General features: G+C 38.9%; 1 protein-coding gene across 1 annotated transcript in view; it reads left to right on the top strand.

Annotated features, from left to right (window-relative positions):
* si:ch73-105b23.6 (mucin-like protein) overlaps positions 1-23,974 on the top strand; it is a 53,267-nt gene extending 29,293 nt beyond the window's left edge. The window contains exons 11-25 of the mRNA XM_062057877.1: positions 1,171-1,388; positions 5,118-5,193; positions 5,284-5,574; positions 6,636-6,872; positions 6,961-7,113; positions 7,279-7,457; positions 7,699-7,891; positions 7,972-8,091; positions 8,172-8,291; positions 8,413-8,433; positions 8,561-8,622; positions 9,237-9,429; positions 9,632-9,760; positions 9,924-10,053; positions 23,744-23,974. Of these exons, the coding sequence (XP_061913861.1) occupies positions 1,171-1,388; positions 5,118-5,193; positions 5,284-5,574; positions 6,636-6,872; positions 6,961-7,113; positions 7,279-7,457; positions 7,699-7,891; positions 7,972-8,091; positions 8,172-8,291; positions 8,413-8,433; positions 8,561-8,622; positions 9,237-9,429; positions 9,632-9,760; positions 9,924-10,053; positions 23,744-23,885 (2,264 nt within the window). The 3' untranslated portion in view covers positions 23,886-23,974. The remainder of the gene's footprint in view (positions 1-1,170; positions 1,389-5,117; positions 5,194-5,283; positions 5,575-6,635; positions 6,873-6,960; positions 7,114-7,278; positions 7,458-7,698; positions 7,892-7,971; positions 8,092-8,171; positions 8,292-8,412; positions 8,434-8,560; positions 8,623-9,236; positions 9,430-9,631; positions 9,761-9,923; positions 10,054-23,743) is intronic.
* The last annotated feature ends 420 nt before the right edge of the window (positions 23,975-24,394 follow it).

Here is a 24,394-nt window from a genome sequence, read left to right on the forward strand (position 1 = left end):
ATGCTGCCACCACCATGGTTCATTGTAGGGATGGTATTGGCCTGGTGATGAGCGGTGCCTGGTTTCCTCCAAATATGTCATTCATGCCAAACAGTTAAATCTTTGTCTCATCAGACCAGATAATTGTGTTTCTTTTCACGAAAGAATGGTTTACGTCTGGCCATTCTACCATACAGGCCTAATTGGTGGATTGTCGCAGAGATGGTTGTCCTTCTGGAAGGTTCTCCTCACTCTACAGAGGAATGCTGTAGCTCTGACAGAGTGACCATCGGGTTCTTGGTCACCTCCCTAACTAGACTAAGTTGAATACAGCAATGAACAGAGACATCCTGGATTAAAATCAACGCTTCCCATCCAACCTGATGGAGTTTGAGAGGTGCTGCAAAGAGGAATGGGCAAAGAGGAATGGGCGAAACTGCCCAAAGATAGGTGTGCCAAACTTGTGGCATCGTATTCAAAAAGACTTGAGTGTAATTGCTGCCAGTTGTGCATCAACAAAGTAATGAGCAAATGCTGTGATACTTATGTACATGTGATTTTTTTTAGTTTCCTATTGTTTTATACATTTGCAAAAACAATTTTAAAACACATTTTCACATGTCATAATGAGGTATTGTTTGCAGAATTTTCAGGACAAAAATGACTTTATTCCATTTTGGAATGAGGTCGTAACATAACAGGTGGAAAAAGTGAAGCGCTGTGAATACTTTACGGAAGCGCTGTAGGTATCTGAGGTAGTGATAAAAGTAATCTGTTTCAAAGTGCTGGGATGGATGAGATTCACCCAGAATACATCCAGGCGATGGATATTGCAGGACTGTCATGGTTGACACATTTTTCCATTTCAATTTAGGGACAGTACCTCTGAATTGGCAGACTTGGGGTGGTGGTCTCTCTTTTCTATGTTCCTACCTTCACCTATGTTCGCAAGCTCTAGTTTGGATGCTTTCCAGACGCCTCCCTGGTAAGGTTTTACAAGCATGCCTAACGAGGAAGAAACCAAAAACTGGACCTCGAACCTTGGAATTGGAGGAGGTGGCCAGAGTCAGGGAACTCTGGACTTCCTTACTGGAACTGTTTCCTCAATGAAAAAGGGCCGAAAAGATGGATGAATGGATTTGAATCTTGCTAATTAATTTGCTTGACTTTAAAATCAATTATATGTTGCAGCAATGGTGTATGGCAGCCTCCACTTCATCACCTTTGATGGGACAGAATACTCCTTCAAGGCCCTAGGAGAGTTTGTGATTGTGCGGCTGTCTTCCAACACTGGATCTAATATCTTCACTTTGCAAGGACAGACTGAGAGGTTACACACAAACACACAAGGGAACATTGACTTACCAGTGGTGGTGCGCATGGCTGCCTTCTACCAGGGCATTGGCAAGGTCAGTGCGCTTACGTGTATGAAAAAGTGAAAACAAAAATGTGTGTATCAATCCACTGTATTCATGAGTTCTTATTCTTTCTTGTGCAGAGTTGTATTTTTTCGTCTTCATCTTTTGCAAACCTTTCTGTAGAAAAGGTTTGAGTTATGTGTGGGATCTTTCTCTCAAAATTACTTCTCAAAATATGTTTCTTTTTTACAAACAGTACTGTATGTCATCCTAGCCTTAGCAACAGGAAGAAGTGACTCAGTATATACAAACAACAGTTTTCCGATCATATACATCAGCTAATATTGTTGTTGTTCTTTAAACCAAAGGGGTCTGTTTCAGCTGCTGTTGGTGGTTTTCTTGTTATTAAAAATTGTTTCTATGTATTACCAAACTCATATATATGATAAACTCATGGAAATTCAATTCCCATTGCAAAACAATCCGGTCCTGGGGCCTAAGTATACTGCATGTTAAGACTGGTACAACAAGAGGTGGACTCCTGTAGATGGAGCAGAATAGAAAAGTGGACCCAAATGTAGATGATAATCACAAGTGCAAATATGGAAATTAAAAGGTTCTCTTCTAAAAAATAAAAGCCTCTGGAAGCAAGCAAAATAACGCAGGGCCACAGTTTTAATTTCGTCAACTTATCAATAAATGGAATAGAACTGAACAAAATGTAAGTAAATAATTCTGCTGAACACAAAAATGATAAAAACTAGTACAAACCCCGTTTCCATATGAGTTGGGAAATTGTGTTAGATGTAAATATAAACGGAATACAATGATTTGCAAATCATTTTCAACCCATATTCAGTTGAATATGCTACAAAGACAACATATTTGATGTTCAAACTGATAAACATTTTTTTTTTTTGCAAATAATCATTAACTTTAGAATTTGATGCCAGCAACACGTGACAAAGAAGTTGGGGAAGGTGGCAATAAATACTGATAAAGTTGAGGAATGCTCATCAAACACTTATTTGGAACATCCCACAGGGGAACAGGCAAATTGGGAACAGGTGGGTGCCATGATTGGGTATAAAAGTAGATTCCATGAAATGCTCAGTCATTCACAAACAAGGATGGGGCGAGGGTCACCACTTTGTCAACAAATGCGTGAGCAAATTGTTGAACAGTTTAAAGGCCTACTGAAACCCACTACTACCGACCACGCAGTCTGATAGTTTATATATCAATGATGAAATCTTAACATTGCAACACATGCCAATACGGCACGGTTAGCTTACTAAAGTGCAATTTTAAATTTCGCGCGAAATATCCTGCTGAAAACGTCTTGGTATGATGATGCCTGCGTGTGACGTCACAGATTGTAGAGGACATTTTGGGACAGCATTGTGGCCAGCTATTAAGTCGTCTGTTTTCATCGCAAAATTCCACAGTATTCTGGACATCTGTGTTGGTTAATCTTTTGCAATTTGTTCAATGAACAATGGAGACAGCAAAGAAGAAAGCTGTAGGTGGGAAGCGGTGTATTTCAGCCGGCTGCAGCAACACAAACACAGCCGATGTTTCATTGTTTACATTCCCGAAAGATGACAGTCAAGCTTTACCATTGGCCTGTGGAGAACTGGGACAACAGAGACTCTTACCAGGAGGACTTTGAGTTGGATACGCAGACGCGGTACCGTGAGTACGCAGCTGCGGCTTCCAAACATTTGATCGCTTGCCCGTACGTGCGTGCCGCTATGTGCATGTCACGTACGTAGCTTTGGGGACTTTGGGGAAATATATGTGCTGTATGAACTTTGGGGAGGTGAACGGTACTTTGGGCTGTGGGATTGAGTGTGTTGTGCGGGTGTTTGATTTGTATTGGCGGGTTATATGGACGGGAGGGGGGAGGTGTTTGTTATGCGGGATTAATTTGTGGCATATTAAATATAAGCCTGGTTGTGTTGTGGCTAATAGAGTATATATATGTCTCGTGTTTATTTACTGTTTTAGTCATTCCCAGTTGAATATCAGGTCGCACCCGCCTCTTACAGCATCTTCCCTATCTGAATCGCTTCCACTGCCCTCTAGTCCTTCACTCTCACAAATCTTTCATCCTCGCTCAAATTAATGGGGAAATCGTCGCTTTCTCGGTCCGAATCGCTCTCGCTGCTGGTGGCCATGATTGTAAACAATGTGCTGATGTGAGGCGCTCCACAACCTGTGACTTTACACTACTTCCGGTACAGACAAGGCTTTTTTATCAGCGACCAAAAGTTGCAAACTTTATCGTCGATGTTTTCTACTAAATCCTTTCAGCAAAAATATGGCAATATCGCGAAATGATCAAGTATGACACATAGAATGGACCTGCTATCCCCGTTTAAATAAGAAAATCGCATTTCAGTAGGCCTTTAAGAAAAACCTTTCTCAACCAGCTATTGCAAAGAATTTAGGGATTTCACCATCTACGGTCCGTAATATCATCAAAGGGTTCAGAGAATCTGGAAAATCACTGCACGTAAGCAGCTACGCCCGTGACTTTCCATCCCTCAGGCTGTCCTGCATCAACAAGCGACATCAGTGTGTAAAGGATATCACCACATGGGCTCAGGAACACTTCAGAAACCCACTGTCAGTAACTAAAGTTGGTCGCTACATCTGTAAGTGCAAGTTAAAACTCTCCTATGCAAGGTGAAAAACTTTTATCAACAACACCCAGAAACGTCGTCGGCTTCGCTGGGCCTGAGCTCATCTAAGATGGACTGATGCAAAGTGGAAAAGTGTTCTGTGGTCTGACGAGTCCACATTTCAAATTGTTTTTGGAAACTGTGGACGTTGTGTCCTCCGGACCAAAGAGGAAAAGAACCATCCGCATTGTTATAGGCGCAAAGTTGAAAAGCCAGCATCTGTGATGGTATGGGGGTGAATTAGTGCCCAAGACTTGGGTAACTTACACATCTGTGAAGGCGCCATTAATGCTGAAAGGTACATACAGGTTTTGGAGCAACATATGTTGTCATCCAAGCAACGTTACCATGGACGCCCCTGCTTATTTCAGCAAGACAATGCCAAGCCACGTGTTACATCAACGTGGCTTCATAGTAAAAGAGTGCGGGTACTAGACTGGCCTGCATGTAGTCCAGACCTGTCTCCCATTGAAAATGTGTGGCGCATTATGAAGCCTAAAATACCACAACGGAGACCCCTGGACTGTTGAACAACTTAAGCTGTACATCAAGCAAGAATGGGAAAGAATTCCACCTGAGAACCTTAAAAAATGTGTCTCCTCAGTTCCCAAACGTTTACTGAGTGTTGTTAAAAGGAAAGGCCATGTAACACAGTGGTGAATATGCCCTTTCCCAACTACTTTGGCACGTGTTGCAGCCATGAAATTCTTAGTTAATTATTATTTGCAAAAAAAAAAACAGTTTATGAGTTTGAATATCAAATATCTTGTCTTTGTAGTGCATTCAACTGAATATGGGTTGAAAAGGATTTGCAAATCATTGTATTCTGTTTATATTTACATCTAACACAATTTCCCAACTCATATGGAAACGGGGTTTGTAGATCACAGATGTTCACTCGCTGGAGAAAAGTGACAAAAAATCCTTATCAAATCCAATGTCTCATTAGGACTCAAGACCCGCTGAGAAGTTTATGTTCCTTTTTGGTCCATTAACCAATAAATAGGTCTGACATTGAGGGTCAGGTTGCTGTGATAAGTCCCAGTATACAAAACCTGATCACATGTAAACTATGTGTGGCCATTTCTTACAGGTTGAATGGAGATGTGCAGAGAAAGGAAAAGGACTGCGGGTGTTTGTTGATGAAGCTGAAGTATTCATCACTATTGGTAAATAACAGCACACATTAGATCCAGCCTTTACGGCTTATCTCTTTCAGGAAATAGATAAACATTTGTGTATGGTAAACCTTTTTTCAGGTGTAGTGCACATAGGGGAGAGAGACTTTGCTGTACGCTGTATCTCAGTGGATCGTTGTGCAGCTGTGTACGCTGGTGGTCTGCATGTGCTTGTGTGGCGTGTGGAAGGCCACAAACAGTTGGCAGCTATGGTGGAAGTTCCCCAGACCTTTTACAACCGAACTGTGGGTCTAATGGGCCTCTGGAGTTCTAACCGCTCAGATGACTTCCTTATGTCTGATGGCAGGCTCATGTCCTCGCATGATTTCAACCCACCATCGGAAGAAAAGTTGCATCAATTTGGGCTGTCTTGTAAGTAAATGTCGACACATACATTCAATTGATTATGATTTTAGAAAATGGATGGATTATGATTTTAAGCCTTATAAGCCTTTGTTCTTTTTATTGATTCAAAAGACAAGTATGAGCAGTTAAACTAATTAGGGATGCACAATATCTGCCGATATCTATACCAAACATCGTTCTCCTTTATTGTAATAGTCCATCCATCCATTTTCTACCACTTGTCCCGTTCGGGGTCGCGGGGGTGCTAGAGCCTATCTCAGCTGCATTCGGGCGGAAGGCGGAGTACACCCTGGACAAGTCGCCACCTCATCGCAGGGCCAACACAGATATACAGACAACATTCACACTCACATTCACACACTAGGGCCAATTTAGTGTTGCCAATCAACCTATCCCCAGGTGCATGTCTTTGGAGGTGGGAGGAAGCCGGAGTACCCGGAGGGAACCCACATTGTAATAATATTAGACATAAAAAATATGTTAAAACTCTGCACCAAATATTTTGCTGCCCTGATGGAAAATAATACATTGATTGCCGCTATATAGCTCAATTTATGCATTGTTGTTACAGCTGCTTTTTATTCAAACTTTAAATGCACATATTATAATGGCCTTTTTGAGTTTGGTCACCAAATCCAGCAGTAGAGTTGCAATGTTGAGCATAATTTCTATATTTAACACTAACCTTACAAAACATAGCATGGAACTGTAGCTACTGTGTCTCTGTTTATGGTATGTCAATCTACATTGAATTGACCATTTCCTTTTGGATCTGATCGAACTGGTTATATTTTCTCCCTCAATATTTTAATCAGTAAATTTGTCCCATATTGAATTTATACTGATCCTGATTATAGGATGGGTCTATCCCTTTAACTGATGTCTCATAGTCTACCTTATGGGAGGTAAGCTCACCTCTAACTGTATCCCCTTGCAAAGTTATCGCTCATATATTTTTCTTCAACTGGTATTTTTTATTAAAAAACATGCAATTACTTACATAAATTGGCACATTCAAACAAAAACAAGAGCTTTACGTGTATTACATTTGACTTATTTGTGTCTAGGGACAGTCCCACAACCAGAGAGCCTGCTGTTTTCTTCCTCTCCACTGGTTCCACTTGAACCAGTCTCTTCCAAAGAGTTGTATGAAGGCTTCAGTCCTGATGTGGTGGAGGAGCTAAGAAAAACCTGCCAAGGCAGCATGCCGTGTGTCCATGACACCCTCGCATCCGGCAGCTCAGACCTGGGCCTTCAAACCTTGAATGCTGAAAAACAGTACCAAAATTTGGCCCTAATCTATGGTAATGTCTATACTATTTTCAGAAGATTTAAAAATTAAGAACTGTCCTTTGACTATAATTGATTGGTTTTGTATGAATGCGCTGGTAGGCAACACACCTCCAATAGTGACAGAACCTACAATGATCCAAGCGGAAGTGAACTCTACAGTTAATCTCCGGATCATTGCCCTGGACCCAAATGAAGATCCTATAACCTATTCACTACTCTTCCCAAGACCTCCGCAGGCCTCCATTGGCAGTGGTGAGTCATAGCAATTTACTGTTTATGCAAGTTGAACCCTTGCTTCAGGTAGAGCCAAAACAAAATAAACACTGTAATTATTGAATAGTAAAAAAAATCACTCGCTATTTGGCCAAAAAGTGCAGTAAATGAGTTTCAGACTATTCGCCCCTTTCTCCAATCCAGGTGATGGTTACTTATCCTGGAGACCCCTTGGCACTGATCCTGTCCAGCTTACTATTAAGGTCACAGACAGGCTCTCCAGCTCATTGTTTACCCCCATTCTGCGAATCTGCAACTGCCTTAATGGAGGGACTTGTCAGTATGACAGCGTCATGGAAAACCATCTTCAGGGAAAGTTCCAGGTAAACCTTTGAGAAATGCCAATGCCTTCAAAAACTAACGTCACCCAAAATGTGCAACTATCAGATTAGGGGTAGCTTCATCGTTTTTTAACCATAGAGTACTGATAAGAATCAATCAACAGACCCAGCTGAATGACCCGAAAAAGAATGCACGAGTTGGTTGCATTGTTTTTGTATGGATATGATGTGCATACCGTGGCATTATCAGGTTTTTAGTAGTGTATCTCTGGCAATGTTCCAGGTGTTGGGATGCCTTTGCCTTAAAGGATTCAGTGGGAAGTTTTGCGGAACGGTTGCAGACCCATGCATAGGCAAGCCATGTTACCGAGGGGTGCAGTGCCAATCTGAGTCACACCCTAATGATTTTACCTGTGGACAATGCCCGGATAATACAGTGACAAACGGAAAGCAGGGGTACAAGTGCTTTGAGCATGGTCAGTCCCAAATTAATTGTTTTTTTTGATGTAAATAATCCGTTTCACATCTCAGTCTTGCTTTGTGATGTACTTTCCAGACATGTGCATGCCTCCCTTCCCTTTCCCGTGCCACAAAGATGCGATTTGCTCCAGCACAAAACAAAACTACACATGCACATGTAAGCCTGGCTTTTTCGGAGATGGAATCAATTGTACAGGTACAAAGCCTTAAAAGATGAATATTCTCGCATTGATTAACAGTAATCTAACAGTGCAGCTGTCTGTGTGCGTACTGAAGATATCGACGAATGCGCTGAGCTGTCAGCTTGTCCGAATGCCAAGTTTGAGTGTAAGAACAAACCAGGCTCTGTTGACTGCTACTGCAGATATCAGGAGACAAGAGAGTCTGATGGTTGTGGTATGTGCATAGTATGTCATCATGATATCAGTAAATGCATTTTTGTGTTATTCTTTGTTAATTCAATTACAGTACATGTAGACATTAAATATAATGCAAATTATTACTTTTTTCTCTTCAGGCGACGCTGGCAATCCTCCAGGTAAGCTTTCAATATTGTTATATACTGTTTCATTCATGGTGTTTCTATGCACATACAGTGGCAGACATGCCCCAATATAGGCATAAGATATCATTACGCAGGTGTTGAGGCTGTTGTGTGTCTGCAGGGGGTAATGTGTTCAACGTTTCTGTGGACTGGAGGAGGAACAGAGCAGATGGACTCGAGCAGGTGAGCTTTTTGTGTACAAGTGGTACTCGTCAGTAATCTGTTCCAAAAAGTCCAAAGACGAGCGAATTGTACAAAAACCAAAACTGTCCATTCTGTCGGTCTGGTCTGGACCCCAGGATGCAGATATTGGAAACCACGTACAGATAAGAAGCATTTTTTTAAGAGAGAAAAGCAGGTAACACAAAAACAATTTGCAATTGTTGGTAGCAAACGGAGGCAAACAGGAAGTAGAAACCATTATAAGAGCACTTGATTGGAAATACAACTAAATACCAGAAACTACCGGTAGTAATACCTGTCATGTGAGATAATGACATGTAATAGATAAATAAACATTTAAAATTACTTTTACCTTAATTGAAGACTTTTGTTGGCAAATACTGCGATGAGCTGAGTTTGTAATGCACAGTTTTTGGTTGTACGACATACAAAGAAAAGATCATTCAGAATAGAAAAACTAGGGCAAATATTTTCAACAAAAATCTAATCATACAAAAAGAGGGGCATACACAAATCAATGTATCACTGTGAGTGATTATATAATTGTTGGCTACTGACTATTTAAATTATTTGTATTTTTCAAAGTAACAAACAATGATGCATTTTTCCTTCAGCTGGTTGACATCCTGTCCATGGGCTTCCAGAACAAATTCTACAATGCCAGCAGGAAGGATCCAGGACAGAGCTCCGGTGCACGCCTGGTTGAATATCGCATCAACGTGTCCAGTGACACACCGCACTGGTACATCAGGGACTACCTGGCCAGTGTCAGCAGCCACTATGACATCAGCTCCATAGAAGTTGATGGTAAATTGAGGAGATCCCGTTCTTTGAAGGCAGCAGTTGTTGTTTTCAAGCTTAGCCGTCCAAGCCAACAATATTATATTCTATCATTGTACCATAATACACTAAAATATGCTGATAAACAGTAAAACTCGAATCGCCTCGCAAATACCATGTTGAAGAAAGATTTATGTCTCCTACTTGCTCTTTGTCTTCCCACCCACAGATTTGGATGAGTGTAAGGCCAAGGAGGCGGTGTGTGTGCACCCTGCTCTCTGCACCAACACGTATGGAGGCTACAGGTGTGTGTGCAATGGCACAACTGATGTGGATGAAGCCCAGTCCTGTGTACTAAGTGAGTGTCTTTTTAAAAGCAATTTCAAAGCAGATGAATGACAATGAAGCTAATAAGTTAGGAAATGTGTGTATCAATAGCTATGTCTGCAGGAAAAGACACATTAGATGTTTTTGTTGACTTAATCAGTTCGTCCAATGTGATTTAATCTGAAACTCAGCAGATCGAGACACATTGAGCAACACAGACCTGGACCTTATTCTTGGCCTGGTTCTGGGTATCGGCATCCCTCTGCTGCTCCTTCTGGCTGCACTTGCTTGTTTCTGTTGCTCTAAGAAGACTGTTAGTGGAGAGTAAGTAACACAAACTGCACATGCTCACCAAAAAACATAACAATAGGCTTAAAGGTCTAATGTATATTGACGGAAGTGGATAATTACATATATCCATATTTAAGTGTTACTTCTTTAATTTCGTGGTCGTACTACAAAACAGCTAGTGTTCTTCCAATTGTGCTCTTTTGGTCTGCAAGTACTGCGTGTCGGCCTTGAAGCTTTGGTATGCAGGGAGTAGCTATAACTCCTTTTCCGTAATCTATCCTGTGTCCAGCTGAGGAGGACAATGGGCATCTGTAGTCATTCTGGAAGGTGGGAGGGACAACAAAGGGTGGGAACGAGAAACACATTATAGAAGAGAAGGCTTGCGTATTTGAGATTAGACCGGTTTTAGCTGCGCTAGGGAATGCTCTGTCCTGGATTGGTCTCATTCTATTTCCAAAGCTTTGGAAATAAATTACAAAATACCTATTCTGTTTCTGGTGGTCCTTCTACTCAGCTTATGTGTCATAAAAAGAACTTGGGAGTGACCAGCAACTTAAAATTCCCTGGGAGGAAGATCAGCTGGGAGGCAACAAGATCTATCTATCTATCTATCCATCTATCTATCTATCTATCTATCTATCTATCTATCTATCTATCTATCTATCTATCTATCTATCTATCTATCTATCTATCTATCTATCTATCTATCTATCTATCTATCTATCTATCTATCTATCTATCTATCTATCTATCTATCTATCTATCTATCTATCTATCTATCTATCCATCTATCTATCTATCTATCTATCTATCTATCTATCTATCTATCTATCTATCTATCTATCTATCTATCTATCTATCTATCTATCCATATGTATATATATATATACATATATTTATATATATATATATATATATATATATATATATATATATATATATATATATATATATATATATATATATATATATATATATATATATATATATATATATATATATATATATATATATGTGTGTGTGTGTGTACATATTAAACCAATATAACAACAGGGTAATAGCTCAACAATGTATTTTGTTTCCAAACACAAAAACATTACAGCAACACACACACACACACACACACACACACACATGCACAAACAAACACACGCACACACACAAGTCTTGTTGGTGCACTCTAAAACCAAAAAAAGAAAATAATTTTACCTTGTGTCTGGGAATATGTGTGGCATTGTTGAACACTGGGAGTTTTGGACAGATACATGTGCAGTGGCTTCACGTAATCATCGCTAGCGTTAGCACAAACTAGAAGTGAGAGACAATCTTCAATCGGCTTGTGTCCAGGTAGTGCCTTCTCCTTCGCTGTAATAAAGTTCTGCTGTGGCATTGTTTTTGGCCTCATCACAATCAAAGACTTGCTGCGTAACAAAACCTCCTTTGCTGATAAAGTCCTCAAACTGAAGGTGCCTTAAGGGGGCTAACTAGCTAAAATGCTAGCTCAGTGGTTGTCCATCAACCCGAAGCTATACAGCAAGACCGTGAGAGTTTGGATACATTTTAAGTGTTTTTGATCACACAAAAAGATCTGACACAGCTCTGACCGGCGCAAGGTACAACAATTGTGGAAATAAACTCGTCAGAAGTGCCGCTATTCGAAATGGCCGCACCTCTGTGTACAAGATGTAAACAGGATGTAACGTATGGGGCGCCGCCTCTTCAAAGTGGCCGTGCCCACGTGTACAGGAAGTGATGTCATCAAAAAAGTAGCCCCCATTGGGCGTCCAGCGGCATACAAAATAAATATATAAATGAATGAAGCGTTCATACGCCGAGACATGGTCCGCACACAGAGGCATATTTAGCGCAATGTAAACATTCGTACCGAAAAAGACGCAAATATAAGCGTACGTAAATCAAGGTTCCAATGTAAAAGTATTCATCATATTCTCTTCATGTCATATTAGGCTCAGATTTTGCTGTTTTTACGTTTTTACAAGCTTTTATCCAATCAGAATTCAGCTCGCTTGTTGCTCAAGCTGTACGAAATCTGCCGGAGGCCTTCTGAATCAACAATGCTGCGGTCTGCGCAGCGTAGGTGAACGGGGCACATACAGTTGATAGATAGTTACGCTAGCCAATCAGAGCACGAGTTGTTGACAGTAGGCCTTCCTAGGTTGCCAAACGTTGAACCGTTGAAAGTGACATATACGCCTCCTGTGATTGAATACTCACTTGTAGGGATGGGAATCGAAAATAATTGGTTCCCAGTAGAGATGTCCGATAATATCGGCCTGCCGATATTATCGGCCGATAAATGCTTTAAAATGTAATATCGAAAATTATCGGTATCGTTTTTTTTATTATCGGTATCGGGTTGTTTTTTTAAATTATTTTTTATTAAATCAACATAAAAAACACAAGATACACTTACAATTAGTACACCAACACAAAAAACCTCCCTCCCCCATTTACACTAATTCACACTCATTCACACAAAAGGGTTGTTTCTTTCTGTTATTAATATTCTGGTTCCTACTTTATATATCAATATATATCAATACAGTCTGCAAGGGATACAGTCCGTAAGCACACATGATTGTGCGTGCTGCTGGTCCACTAATAGTACTAACCTTTAACAGTTAATTTTACTCATTTTCATTAATTACTAGTTTCTATGAAAATGTCTTTATATTGTTTTACTTTCTTTTTTATTCAAGAAAATGTTTTTAATTTATTTATCTTATTTTATTTTATGAATTTTTAAAAAAAGGACCTTATCTTCACCATACCTGGTTGTCCAAATTAGGCATAATAATGTGTTAATTCCACGACTGTATATATCAGTATCGGTTGATATATTGGTATCGGTAATTAAAGCTTTGGACAATATCGGAATATCGGATATTGGCAAAAAGCTATTATTGGACATCCCTAGTTCCCAGTGTATCAATTCCTTGGATGGGAATGACGTCATTAGGCAACGCGTGTAGTGTCGTAAGACAGCAAAATGGCGGCGCACGGGTGAAACAAACGCTTTTAAATTGACAACATTTTACAAGAAAAGATTGCAACATCGCTACTTGCAAGATTGCTATTTCAGCAAGAGGAGGACATATGAGCAATATGCAGAAACATTTGAACACAAAGCATGCAATAACTATAAATGAATGTTGCGTTTTTTAACCGCGTCGATCTCATCCCAGCAGCAGTAACCACGTCATCTGGCGTAAATACAACAGGTACTAATTCACTGCCTATTATGTTAGCGCTATTATTTGTTAAATAAAATGAATACCTCCTCATTTAAATGAGCAAGACGAGAGACAGATTCTGACTAGCTCCGAGCCGGGCAGTAAGTACTCGCTCCATTTCATGTCTGCTGCCTGCTTCTATTTCCCCGCAACATGGAAAAGAGTACACGCAGAACAGACAAGCTGTGAATACGTTTGTGGTCAAACGGTTGATCCCATTTGCCACAGTGCTCCTGATTTTTACAAAGTGAATGTTCAATAGTAGTCGGTGAAAAGGTGCATACAACCAAATTTTCCCTCAGTCATTACATTATACAGTTGAAACTCATATAAGTAGAATATGGTGTACATTCATGTCAGAAAATCAACTTCAAATGTGAAACTAATATGTGATATAAACTCATGCAAATTTACATTTGTGCTTAGCTCATACTTGCCAACCTTGAGACCTCCAATATCGGGAGGTGGGGGGTGGGGTGGGGTGGGGGGGTTGGGTTAGGGGGGGGCGTGGAGCTTGGTCGGGGGCGGGGGGCGTGGTTTGGGGCGTGGTTGGGGGCCTGGTTATTTACAGCTAGAATTCACCAACTCGAGTATTTCATATACATTTCATATATATATATATATATATATATATATATATATATATATATATATATGTATGAAATACTGGACTTTCAGTGAATTCTAGCTATATATATATATATATATATATATATATATATATATATATATATATATATATATATATATATATATATATATATATATATATATATATATATATATATTTTATTTACATATAAAATAAATACTTGAATTTCAGTGTTCCAGAGGCTATCCATTAGATGGCAGTATTGTCCTGTTTAACTTCTCCGTTCAACTTGCAAGCGTATTTCTTCATCTTGCTCGTCGATGGCGTCGCCATGTCTGTAATTTCCTCGTTCTTCTGCTTCCTCTCCTTGTTGTGTGCACAGTTGTGCACTCCACTCTCTAAAAGCCCTAGATGTTATGACGTCATTGGGCAGGTAAGCTGTTTTATTGTGGGAAAGCGGACGTGAGAACAGGCTGTCCCCACTCAGTCTCAGGTCCACATTGAGCTGGAGGGGGCGTGGCCTCCAGCTCCGGCTGAATACCGGGAGTTTGTCGGGAGAAAATCTCTGACGGGAGGTTGTCGGGTGAGGCGCTGAATATCGGGATTCTCCCGCTAAAAACGGGAGGGTTGGCAAGTATGGCTTAGCTTACGATTTTTGCACATTTTCTGAGATTTTCAATTCAAGGTCTTCATAAAATGCAAGCCATAATCCTCAACATTTTATTAAAAGAAATTTAGAAATATCTTGAGTTGCATGTTATGTACAGTATATAATAGTTTCACATTGTAAATCTAAACAACCTATTTTAATGTTTTGAGTTCACCAACATATTTTCTAGAGTGATGAAAAAAGATTGTAAAAGTTTTGAAATTGTTACTGAATGTTACAATCTTGCATAATTTTCACACATATTTTATTTTGTTAAATTATACAGAGGTATATTTATTTATCATGTTTATTCTCTATCCTAGGTGCCTCTCAAGACCTCACTGTTGTCTTTCTAAGGTCCTGTTACCTCTAAACTAAACAAAATGGATGCTAATCTACCGTTTTGTTGTTAGTTTTTTTTTTGTTTTTTTTTTACAAATTAAAATCGATAAGAGAACCGATAAAGGAACTAAATGGTTAAGCAGAATTGAATGTGGAATCAGAACTGGAAAAATATTATCAATTCTCATCCCTGCACATTTGTGACTCACAAGTGAGTGTCCAATCACAAGTTGTGAGTTGCGAGAGCAGGAAGTGCTATCCAAATCAACAAAGCCGCCCACTGGGCTAACAGAGAAATTATATCTACTCGCTTTTTTAACCCACAATGGCCGGAGGAGAGCAAAACGTTGCTTAAGTTGCAGATATATACTTGCAAGGCCATTTTTAAGAAGGGCATTTCAAGAGAAGCTATAGATTTCGTAAGGTGAGGTCGGCCGACCATACTTGCCAACCTTGAGACTTCCAAATTCGGGAGATGGGGGGAGGGGTTGAGGTGGGCGGGGTTAGGGGGGCAGGGGGTTGGGTTAAGGTGGGCGTGGTTGGGGGGGCGGGGTTTGGTGGTAGCGGGGGTGTATATTGTAGCCCGGAAGAATTAGGGCTGCAAGTGATTCTAGGTATTTGTTCTGTTGTGTTTATGTTGTGTTACGATGCGGATATTCTCCCAAAATGTGTTTGTCATTCTTGTTTAGTGTGGGTTCACAGAGTGGCGCATATATGTAACAGTGTTACCTGTATGGCTGTTGATCAAGTATGTCTTGCAGTGACTTACGTGTGTCTTTAGAAGGCTCATACAACATGTGACTGGGCCGGCACGCTGTTTGTATGGAGAAAAAGCGGACGTGATTACAGGTCGTAGAGGCCGCTAAAGGCAGTGCCATCACGGCACGCCCTCAATATTATTGTCCGGGTGAAAATCGGGAGAAATTTGTGAGAATGGTTGCTCTGGGAGATTTTCGGGAGGGGCACTGAAATTCGGGAGTCTCCCGGAAAAATCGGGAAGGTTGGCAAGTACGCGGCCGACCCCCGAGCTAGATAACCTGTCCCAGCCGTTGAAATGGTTTGTCCGCCACTTCCAATCGAATCAACCAACTATGAGCGGTACCTCGGGCTTATGATTTATTATGGGTGCTGCAAATTATGAGTTTAAATATCTTATTTCTGTATTTTGTCACGTTTAATATGTTTTCACAATTATTTCAATTTTGACAGTGCCACGTAAAGATATGTTTTAATTGTGAATGCGGATTTATTGAGTTTTAAATGCACCGTAAAATAGCCCGTTTTGTACACTATTGAGGTGATTCAATGTCCAGTAGTGCGCAAGTGTGTTTCTGTATTGTATTTCTCCAGTCGTGCTCATGTGGTGACAAAAATGATGGTAGTATGAGAGGTATTCATTGGAGGCGGACTAAGTAGGAAATCACTGAAGGCCTAGGTGTGAAATGCATAGCCCGCCACTGATATATACTGTGGAACCTTGATTTACGACTGGTTCTCGAACAGGGTTCATAAATCGAAAAGTTTGTATACTGAAGCAAATTCCTCCATAAGAAACAATGTAAATATGAATAATGGGTTCCAGCCTTGACAAAAGTCCCTACTTTAGTGAAGGTTTGTACACTTTGAGCACAATATAAAGTGATATAAAGTACTGTAAATTAAACAACTGATTACCAGGTACTGAGAATTTGTACTGAATCACTTCAAATGTGTAAGGTACCAATCCCTAGTCTTTGAGGTTGTGACTGTGTACAGGCTGAGTCCTGACCAAATGACTTGACTAAAATGCAAAAAAATTACCAATGTTGTGTGCTTGTTGGAGGACATATAGATGGTAACTGGCTGTAGAGCATTGCACAAGTAAACACGCTGCAGGACTGCTTGCATCAGAGATTACAGTGTATCACACATTTTGGATGCATGCCGATGCAATCCAATACTTGGTTGTTGTTGTTTTTCTGCTAATATTAGATGGATATCAATATCGAACAGGGACACCCTTAGTAGATAAATAATAAATACATGTTAAATATTCTAAAATAAATGTCCGAATGCCATCATTTAAAATATGGAACTGTATGAAATATATATATTTGTAATATAATGATAACATTGTACAAGATGGATGTATTCAGTATCTGTTTGTGACGTGCATCAATCCTGTGTCCTTGTCCCCAGCATGTGTACAGATGTACGGCATCTGGGCCAGGTGTTAGAGACACATAATCCCCTCGATGACTGGCCCGCTCTCTGCGCACACTAGACCCTATGGATATAATATAGGGGGATGCTCTGGTATTGTGGGATTACAATGTTAGATTAGAGAGAATCAGTGATATATTTAAAGGGGAACTGCACATTTTAGGGAATTTTGTTGATCATTCACAATCCCTATGTAAGAGAAGAACCCATATGTTTTTCTTTTTTTTATGCATTCTCAATAATAAATAAATGCGATTAAAAGTATGTTTACAATGGAGCCTATAGAAGTCGCACCATTCTGCCTATAAAGCGCTTAGAAACATCCAAACACCTCCGTTAAGGTTTCATATACATGCTGTTAGTATATATGTAATGTAGTAACAGGCACATTTATAATAACATTTATTATTTACTAGGGCTGTCAAGTGATTATTTTTTTAAATCATAATAATCACACTTGAAACCTGTGATTAATGATGATTAATTATTATTTGCTTGCATAAATAACATTTTCCTAGGAAAGGAAAGATGCTTTCAAAACTTTGTGAAAATAATTATTGTAAAAATTAAGTGCACATTTTGAAAGTCTTTGCAGTTTTAAAATTTTTTGCAAACAATGTACAGTTACTAATCAATAATGTTGTAAACGCACTCATAAACAACTTAACATAGTCCACCATTTACTCTTCTTTAGTTTAAATAGTTGTTTAAACAAACAAGCCTGTTTACCTTTTTCAGATGACAATTCTGATCTCTTTTTTTGGTACAATGTGAACCCAGCTCATTGTGATCACTTACAGGAAGCAAAATAAATTCACATGCAGTCTGTAGTTGCAAGTTGATGCTCCTATTTGTAAAGTACGGTTGGTTTATCTTTGCTGTAATTGTGCCTCTTCAAGGTATTGTACGACGGATCAGCTGTGGTGATATGAATGACATCTTCTTGCAAGACTTGGTTGGCTGTCCATTTAGCAAAGGCATATGTTTAACTTAACTTTGGTACTTTTGTTGACAACATTGAATCAGTAAACTTTGCCATCCTAACGTTTTCCACTGCTTCTTGTCGATGTAGATAGCTTTCATGCTAGTATGTAGCTATCGGTGCAGCAGTACCAGCTGACCGGCAGCAGCCGTCACTGCTCGCTGAGGACGATGAGTGCTGCTTGCTTTCATCTCAGAGTCTCCCAGACACAAAAAAGTCTCCAATATCCCCGGGAAAAGTCATTAGATTTGTCGCTAGTAGTTGTTTACAAAATAAGTCACAAAAAGGTTTGACAACACTGGTTGTTGTTGTTGTTTTTGTTAATATTAGATGGATATCAATATTGAATAGGGATATCCTTAGTAGATAAATAATAAATACATGTTAAATATTCTAAAATAAATGTCCATCCTTGAGTACGTGTTTCGCTTTAAGATGGTATTTTAAACTTGATGTGTGCCGATGGTACCTTAATTTTATCCAAAGTTCTGTTTTGAAGCGAAATGTATGGAAGTAAAATTGTCTCACATCAACTTATATACATCAATATGATATTAATACATATGCATATATTAATAAATATACAAATACAAATACAAATGTGATATACAAATAAATAATTTGTATAAATAAACACGTATTTGTAAATATATTTTTGAGGTTTGAAAATATATACAAATAAAATTTATAAAAATAAAAATGTGATATACAAATGAATCAAGAATTTGAATAAATAAACGTGTATTTGTAAATATATTTTTGAGATTTGAATATAAATATGCTTGATTTTGTATTTGTATTTGTATTGAATTTGCATATGTGGATCGTTTTTTTGCTTTTGTGTCAATGAGACATTCCTACCACAAACCAGATGCACAAATACATGTGACCGAGTTTGAATGTGGAGTTACACACTCCCCTGAACAACCAACAGAGGGCACTGCAGCCAGAGCGGTCTGGGTCACAGACATGGTCAGACACTGGCGAGCCAATCAGAGGCACACTAGGGAGAGTCATATAGTGGATTATGATTAGATTAGATTTAGATTTATTGGTCCCCTTGGGGAAATTCATTGTCACTGCCGTACATTTGAACAATAGACATTACACATCACAAAAAATAACAAAAAGACATCCTACATGACCAACACACATTTACAGGCTATAAGGCTTTTCCTGAGGCGGGCCCTCCGGAATTTGATAGTTCTGTACCTGTAAATGGATGGGTAAGTAATAACTAGTATTGATAACTGTTTCAGGTTTGATGTAGTAGTGCCATGGTTGTATTTACTAGATAGTTTAGTCAGTCTCTCAGCTTTTACAGGTGTTGATGTGATGATGACGTCTGACAACGTTAGCCAGCTAGCAGCTAACGAAGTAGCGCTAAGGCCAAGGCTATTAAGGCCTACTTCACTAGTAGTAGAAGTACTGAAATGCTGTATCTGTACATTACTGGAGGATCTTTTTTTTTCTCCTACTTCCACTTTTACTTCATTAGATATTTTGGATGTTGCCAGACGTCGTCGTCACATCACACACCTGTAAAAGCTGAGTGACTGACTAAACTATCTAGTAGATTCAACCATGACACTACTACAGCACACCTGAAACAGTTATCAATACTAGTTATTACTTACCCATCCATTTAATCCACTATACAACCATGGCACTACTACAGCACACCTGAAACAGTTATCAATACTAGTTATTACTTACCCATCCATTTAATCCACTATACAACCATGGCACTACTACAGCACACCTGAAACAGTTATCAATACTAGTTATTACTTACCCATCCATTTAATCCACTATACAACCCTCCCTAGTGTGCCTCTGATTGGCTCGCCAGTGTCTGACCATGTCTGTGACCCAGACCCCTGTGGCTGCAGTGCCCTCTGTTGGTTGTTCAGGGGAGTGTGTAACTCCACATTCAAATTTGGTCACATTTATTTGTGCATCTGGTTTGTGGTAGGAATGTCTCATCGACACAAAAGCAAAGAAGTGATCCACATATTCAAATTAAATACAAATAAAAATACAAAATCAAAATCTATATTAAAATTTCAAAAATATATTTACAAATACATGTTTATTTATACAAATTCTTGATTTATTTGTATGTCACATTTTTATATTTATAAATTTGATTTGTATATATTTTCAAATCTCAAAAATATATTTACAAATACGCGTTTATTTATACAAATGATTTATTTGTATATCACATTTGTATTTGTAGTTGTATATTTATTAATATATGCATATGTATTAATATCATATTGTTATTTTATTAAGTTGATGTGAGACAATTTTATTTTTATTGTTAAATTAACCTGGCCTTGAGTCTGCATTAATATTCCTGAGTTGCTGAATATTCAAGAACTGCTTATCCAAACATTTCTATACTTATCTTGAGATTATTGACTGCCATTGGCAAAAGTTATTCCACATGAATTTAATCACATGATAGGAAAAAATGCATTCATAGTGGCAGTCAGAAGTTTAGACACTTTAGCCTTGTATTGCATGAGACAATGTCACCAAACTGCTGAACACTACTGTATATGACTCCTGGCACTAATAGAGGTAGGATGATTCACTCGTTTTTTTGGGGGGGTGGTTGTTTGGTTACTTTTTGTTTTTTTGTTTTTGGTTATTTTAATGGTTTCACAAAATTCTTGTCCAAAATGATGTTTTGTCCTTCAACTTTTCCCCACAAATATTATATAAAATACATAAAACTCTTGTGCCTACACAGGGGCGTGGAAGGGGAGAAGAAAGTGGGGACGTTTTACAGGGGTCCCATGCACAGGGTGGCCCTGGGCTTTTGTAAAATTATTTAAATATGTAAGTTATAGAGACTACGTCCTAAATGTTAGGATAAAATAAATATTGTCATGAAAGTTCAGTAATAAGGTTGACACACGCAGCACCAGCATTTTGGTACAATGATGACATGGTAGAAGAAAGGTAAAAATCTATCTGTTGCAGCATGGGAGAAAGTTATGTACAAGTTAAAATTTTGCATCTCAGTGCCCATAACTGTGGTGCATTCAAGGAGCCTCAATTAAAGTTAGAAACGGGGGAAGCTTAACTACCAGGAGATGCTACATTATTAGTATTTATCCACTGATAATAATTAAACGTGAATCAGGTAATCTCTACTATAAACTCTGAAGTTAAGAAAAACATATTTGTAATCACGTTTATGTGAATAATCATAAGTTACAGTATATGGTTATGCAAATTCATATTCCGGCCACTTTATATTCAATTTGCTGTAATTTTTTTTTGGTAAAAAAATGTAATTAAATTAAAAATGAAAACAAAACAAAATTATTGGGGTTGGGGGGGTTCAGGCGTTATCTCGATATGTTCTAGTCTAATCCCATCTTTTAAAAGCATGTAAACATTCCATGTTTGTGTGTGTGTGAGGCGGTGACGTTGGGTTTAGGGGGCCCGTCGGAATCTTCTGTATGGGGGCCCAAAATTTGGAGCCACACCCCTGTGCATACATATACAGATAATCATACTCATCCTAATTGTACACCATACACATTATTTCATAATTTAAGTAGAGATGGCATGCTTACCTATATTTATTATACACATATATTGTAATATTGTATTTACAGTATATAGTATTTTTTTAATTATATAACTTATTCAATGTGTCCATTTCATCTCTAATACTTAACGTTATTTTTTTCCTTTTCTATTATCTTTCTCAGGGCTGTTATATATTAGGTGCTATGGCAGGGGTCCCCAATCTTTTTGACTCGGGGGCCGGGCTGCGTGTGTGTGTGTGTGTGTGTGTGTGTATATTGTTGCGTCTGACCAGATGTTCCTCCAAGGGGAATTTAAAACACTGCTCACTCCCAAGTTCTCTCGATGACACATAAGCTGAGTTCAAAATGATCACCAGAGCAGAATAGGTATTTTGTGATTTATTTTCAAATATTTGAAGAGACCAGCCTCGAATAACACATACAAATGCGTAGCCAAAGTTGATCTGAAAAACATCACGGAAAACACTCTCTTCTTCAATATCTCCCCCCGCCCTCATCTCTCTCACCTTAACACATGCCCATTGTGTCTCTTATCTAGAGTCGGCCTGAGAAGGGAAGCAGGGAGGATTCCTCCTCTCTGCCTCCTAGCTCCAGGTGGCCCCACAATGTAAGCACACTTTCATGAGATGATGAGAAAAGGAAAAGAGTACAATATGGAACATTAGCTATTTGTAATATGACTATGAAAGTAAAGAAGTAACACACAAATATGGATATATGTAATTATCTGCCTCCGTCAATATATATATATACTGTATATATGTATATATATATATATATATATATATATATATATATATATATTCCTCACGCACTAATTGACTAAAAGAGTGCGCACTTGCTGCACGCTCGACCGACAATGCGGCGCAAGCGTGATGATGTCACATTATCATTGCGAAAATGCATTTTTAGACAATATGATTTGCCTGAGCGGCTAGGAGACCAAAAGAGTAAAAAGCGATAGAAAATAGATTAAAAACGACAAATTTAAATAAATAAAAAACTTGAGACCTTACGCGGGCCTGATTTTGGCTTTGGCGGGCCGGATTTGGGCCATAGTTTGGGGACCCCCTGATCTAAACTTTATACTTTTATTGTAATATTTTCAGAATGTGTTTGTTCTATTTTTGGCCAAAGTAAAAAAAAAAGAAAACAATCTGAAGTTGTCTTTATTTTTTTGTTTTAATGCCATGATTTTAACAGTCCGGCCTGCCTGTGCTCAGATTATTCTCCATGCGGCCCCTGAGCTGAAATGAGTTGGACACCCCTGATGTATTACAGTATATGTAACAGCTGCAGCAGAAAGAGGGCAGCATATAATCGAGAGTAGATCCAGCAGAAAATAGACATTATAATCAAAGAGAGGTAGCTGACATGGAAGTGGTCGGACAAATTAAAAAAAAAATTGAGACTTCCCGCGGGCCAGATTTTGGACGCTGGTGGTACACATTCGGCCCGCGAGCCTTAGTTTGGGGACAGCTATGCTATGGTCGCGTTCCAAGTCTTTTGTTGTCTGTTAAATAGATGTGCTGGTTTTGTGCTTTATATTTATGCCAGTATGCTCATCATACTTTTACCTCTCCCTAAGTGGGTAACAACACGTGTGTATCAGTTCACCACATCCCCTCTGGCAGGAGATGTACTTCTCACATTGGGCTGGGCAAATGTTAATTTATTACCACGCAAATTAACGCCAATACTTCAATTGAGTTGTTGGAAATGTTGCTTTTATTTTTCATTCTAGGTAACCAAAGATTAACACAATATTAAGTTAAAAAGTACCACTGATAGTCACACACACACACTAGGTGTGGTGAAATTACCCTCTGCATTTGACCCATCCCCTTGTTCCATCCCCTGGGAGGTGAGGGGAGCAGTGAGCAGCAGCGGTGGCCGCGCTCGGGAATCATTTTGGTGATTTAACCCCCAATTCCAACCCTTGATGCTGAGTGCCAAGCAGGGAGGTAATGGGTCCCATTTTTATAGTCTTTGGTATGCATTTAAAGACGTTAGCCAAGTTGTCTCCAATGAACAAATGCATGTGAAGCACATTCCTCCAAACCATTGCAAATTTTTAGCACCAAAGTTTCTTGTGTGTTAAGGTAAAATGTGACATTTTTTTCCTTTCAGTCTGCCTCACCTGTTAACAGACAACCTACAGGAAGCACACAATCCCCCACCCTTCAATTACTCGGACCCTGCTCTGCATTACATAACCCACTGCAGCCCCCGGATCATAGACAACATCACACCCCGGCAACGCCACACATAACACACGCCGAATCTATACCTGCACATGGATGTAAAGTAGTTTGGTTTTTTTGGGACACATACACATGCGCACGGAAATGCATGTTTTACAATGACAAGATGAATGACTGTTATTTATAAGATGAAAAACAAGTAAACCATGATGACTTTTAATTGATTTTTTTGTCAATTTTTTCCATTGATTAAGGAATATGTCAATCATATTCAACTGTTTCACTCCCCCTGATGCCGCATACCTGGCATCAAACTGCTGCTTTATGTTCAAAAATTAAAAATTAGCGCTGTCAGCAATTATTTTGTGTAATCACATTAATCACTCTTCAAATTTATGGATTAATCATGGTAAATTACTTGCTTGCATCATTTAGTTAACTTTAAAAAAGACACCAATAATTTGACAAGACTTAAGTTGTATGATTCAATATTTGAATGATATACTTGAATCTTCATTTATTTGCTCAAAAGTTGGTCACAGTTTTATCTAAAGTCACATTTGGGTTTATTTTGAGG

The sequence above is a fragment of the Entelurus aequoreus genome, linkage group LG09 (assembly GCF_033978785.1).
Source record: "Entelurus aequoreus isolate RoL-2023_Sb linkage group LG09, RoL_Eaeq_v1.1, whole genome shotgun sequence".
Lineage (NCBI taxonomy): Eukaryota > Metazoa > Chordata > Actinopteri > Syngnathiformes > Syngnathidae > Entelurus > Entelurus aequoreus.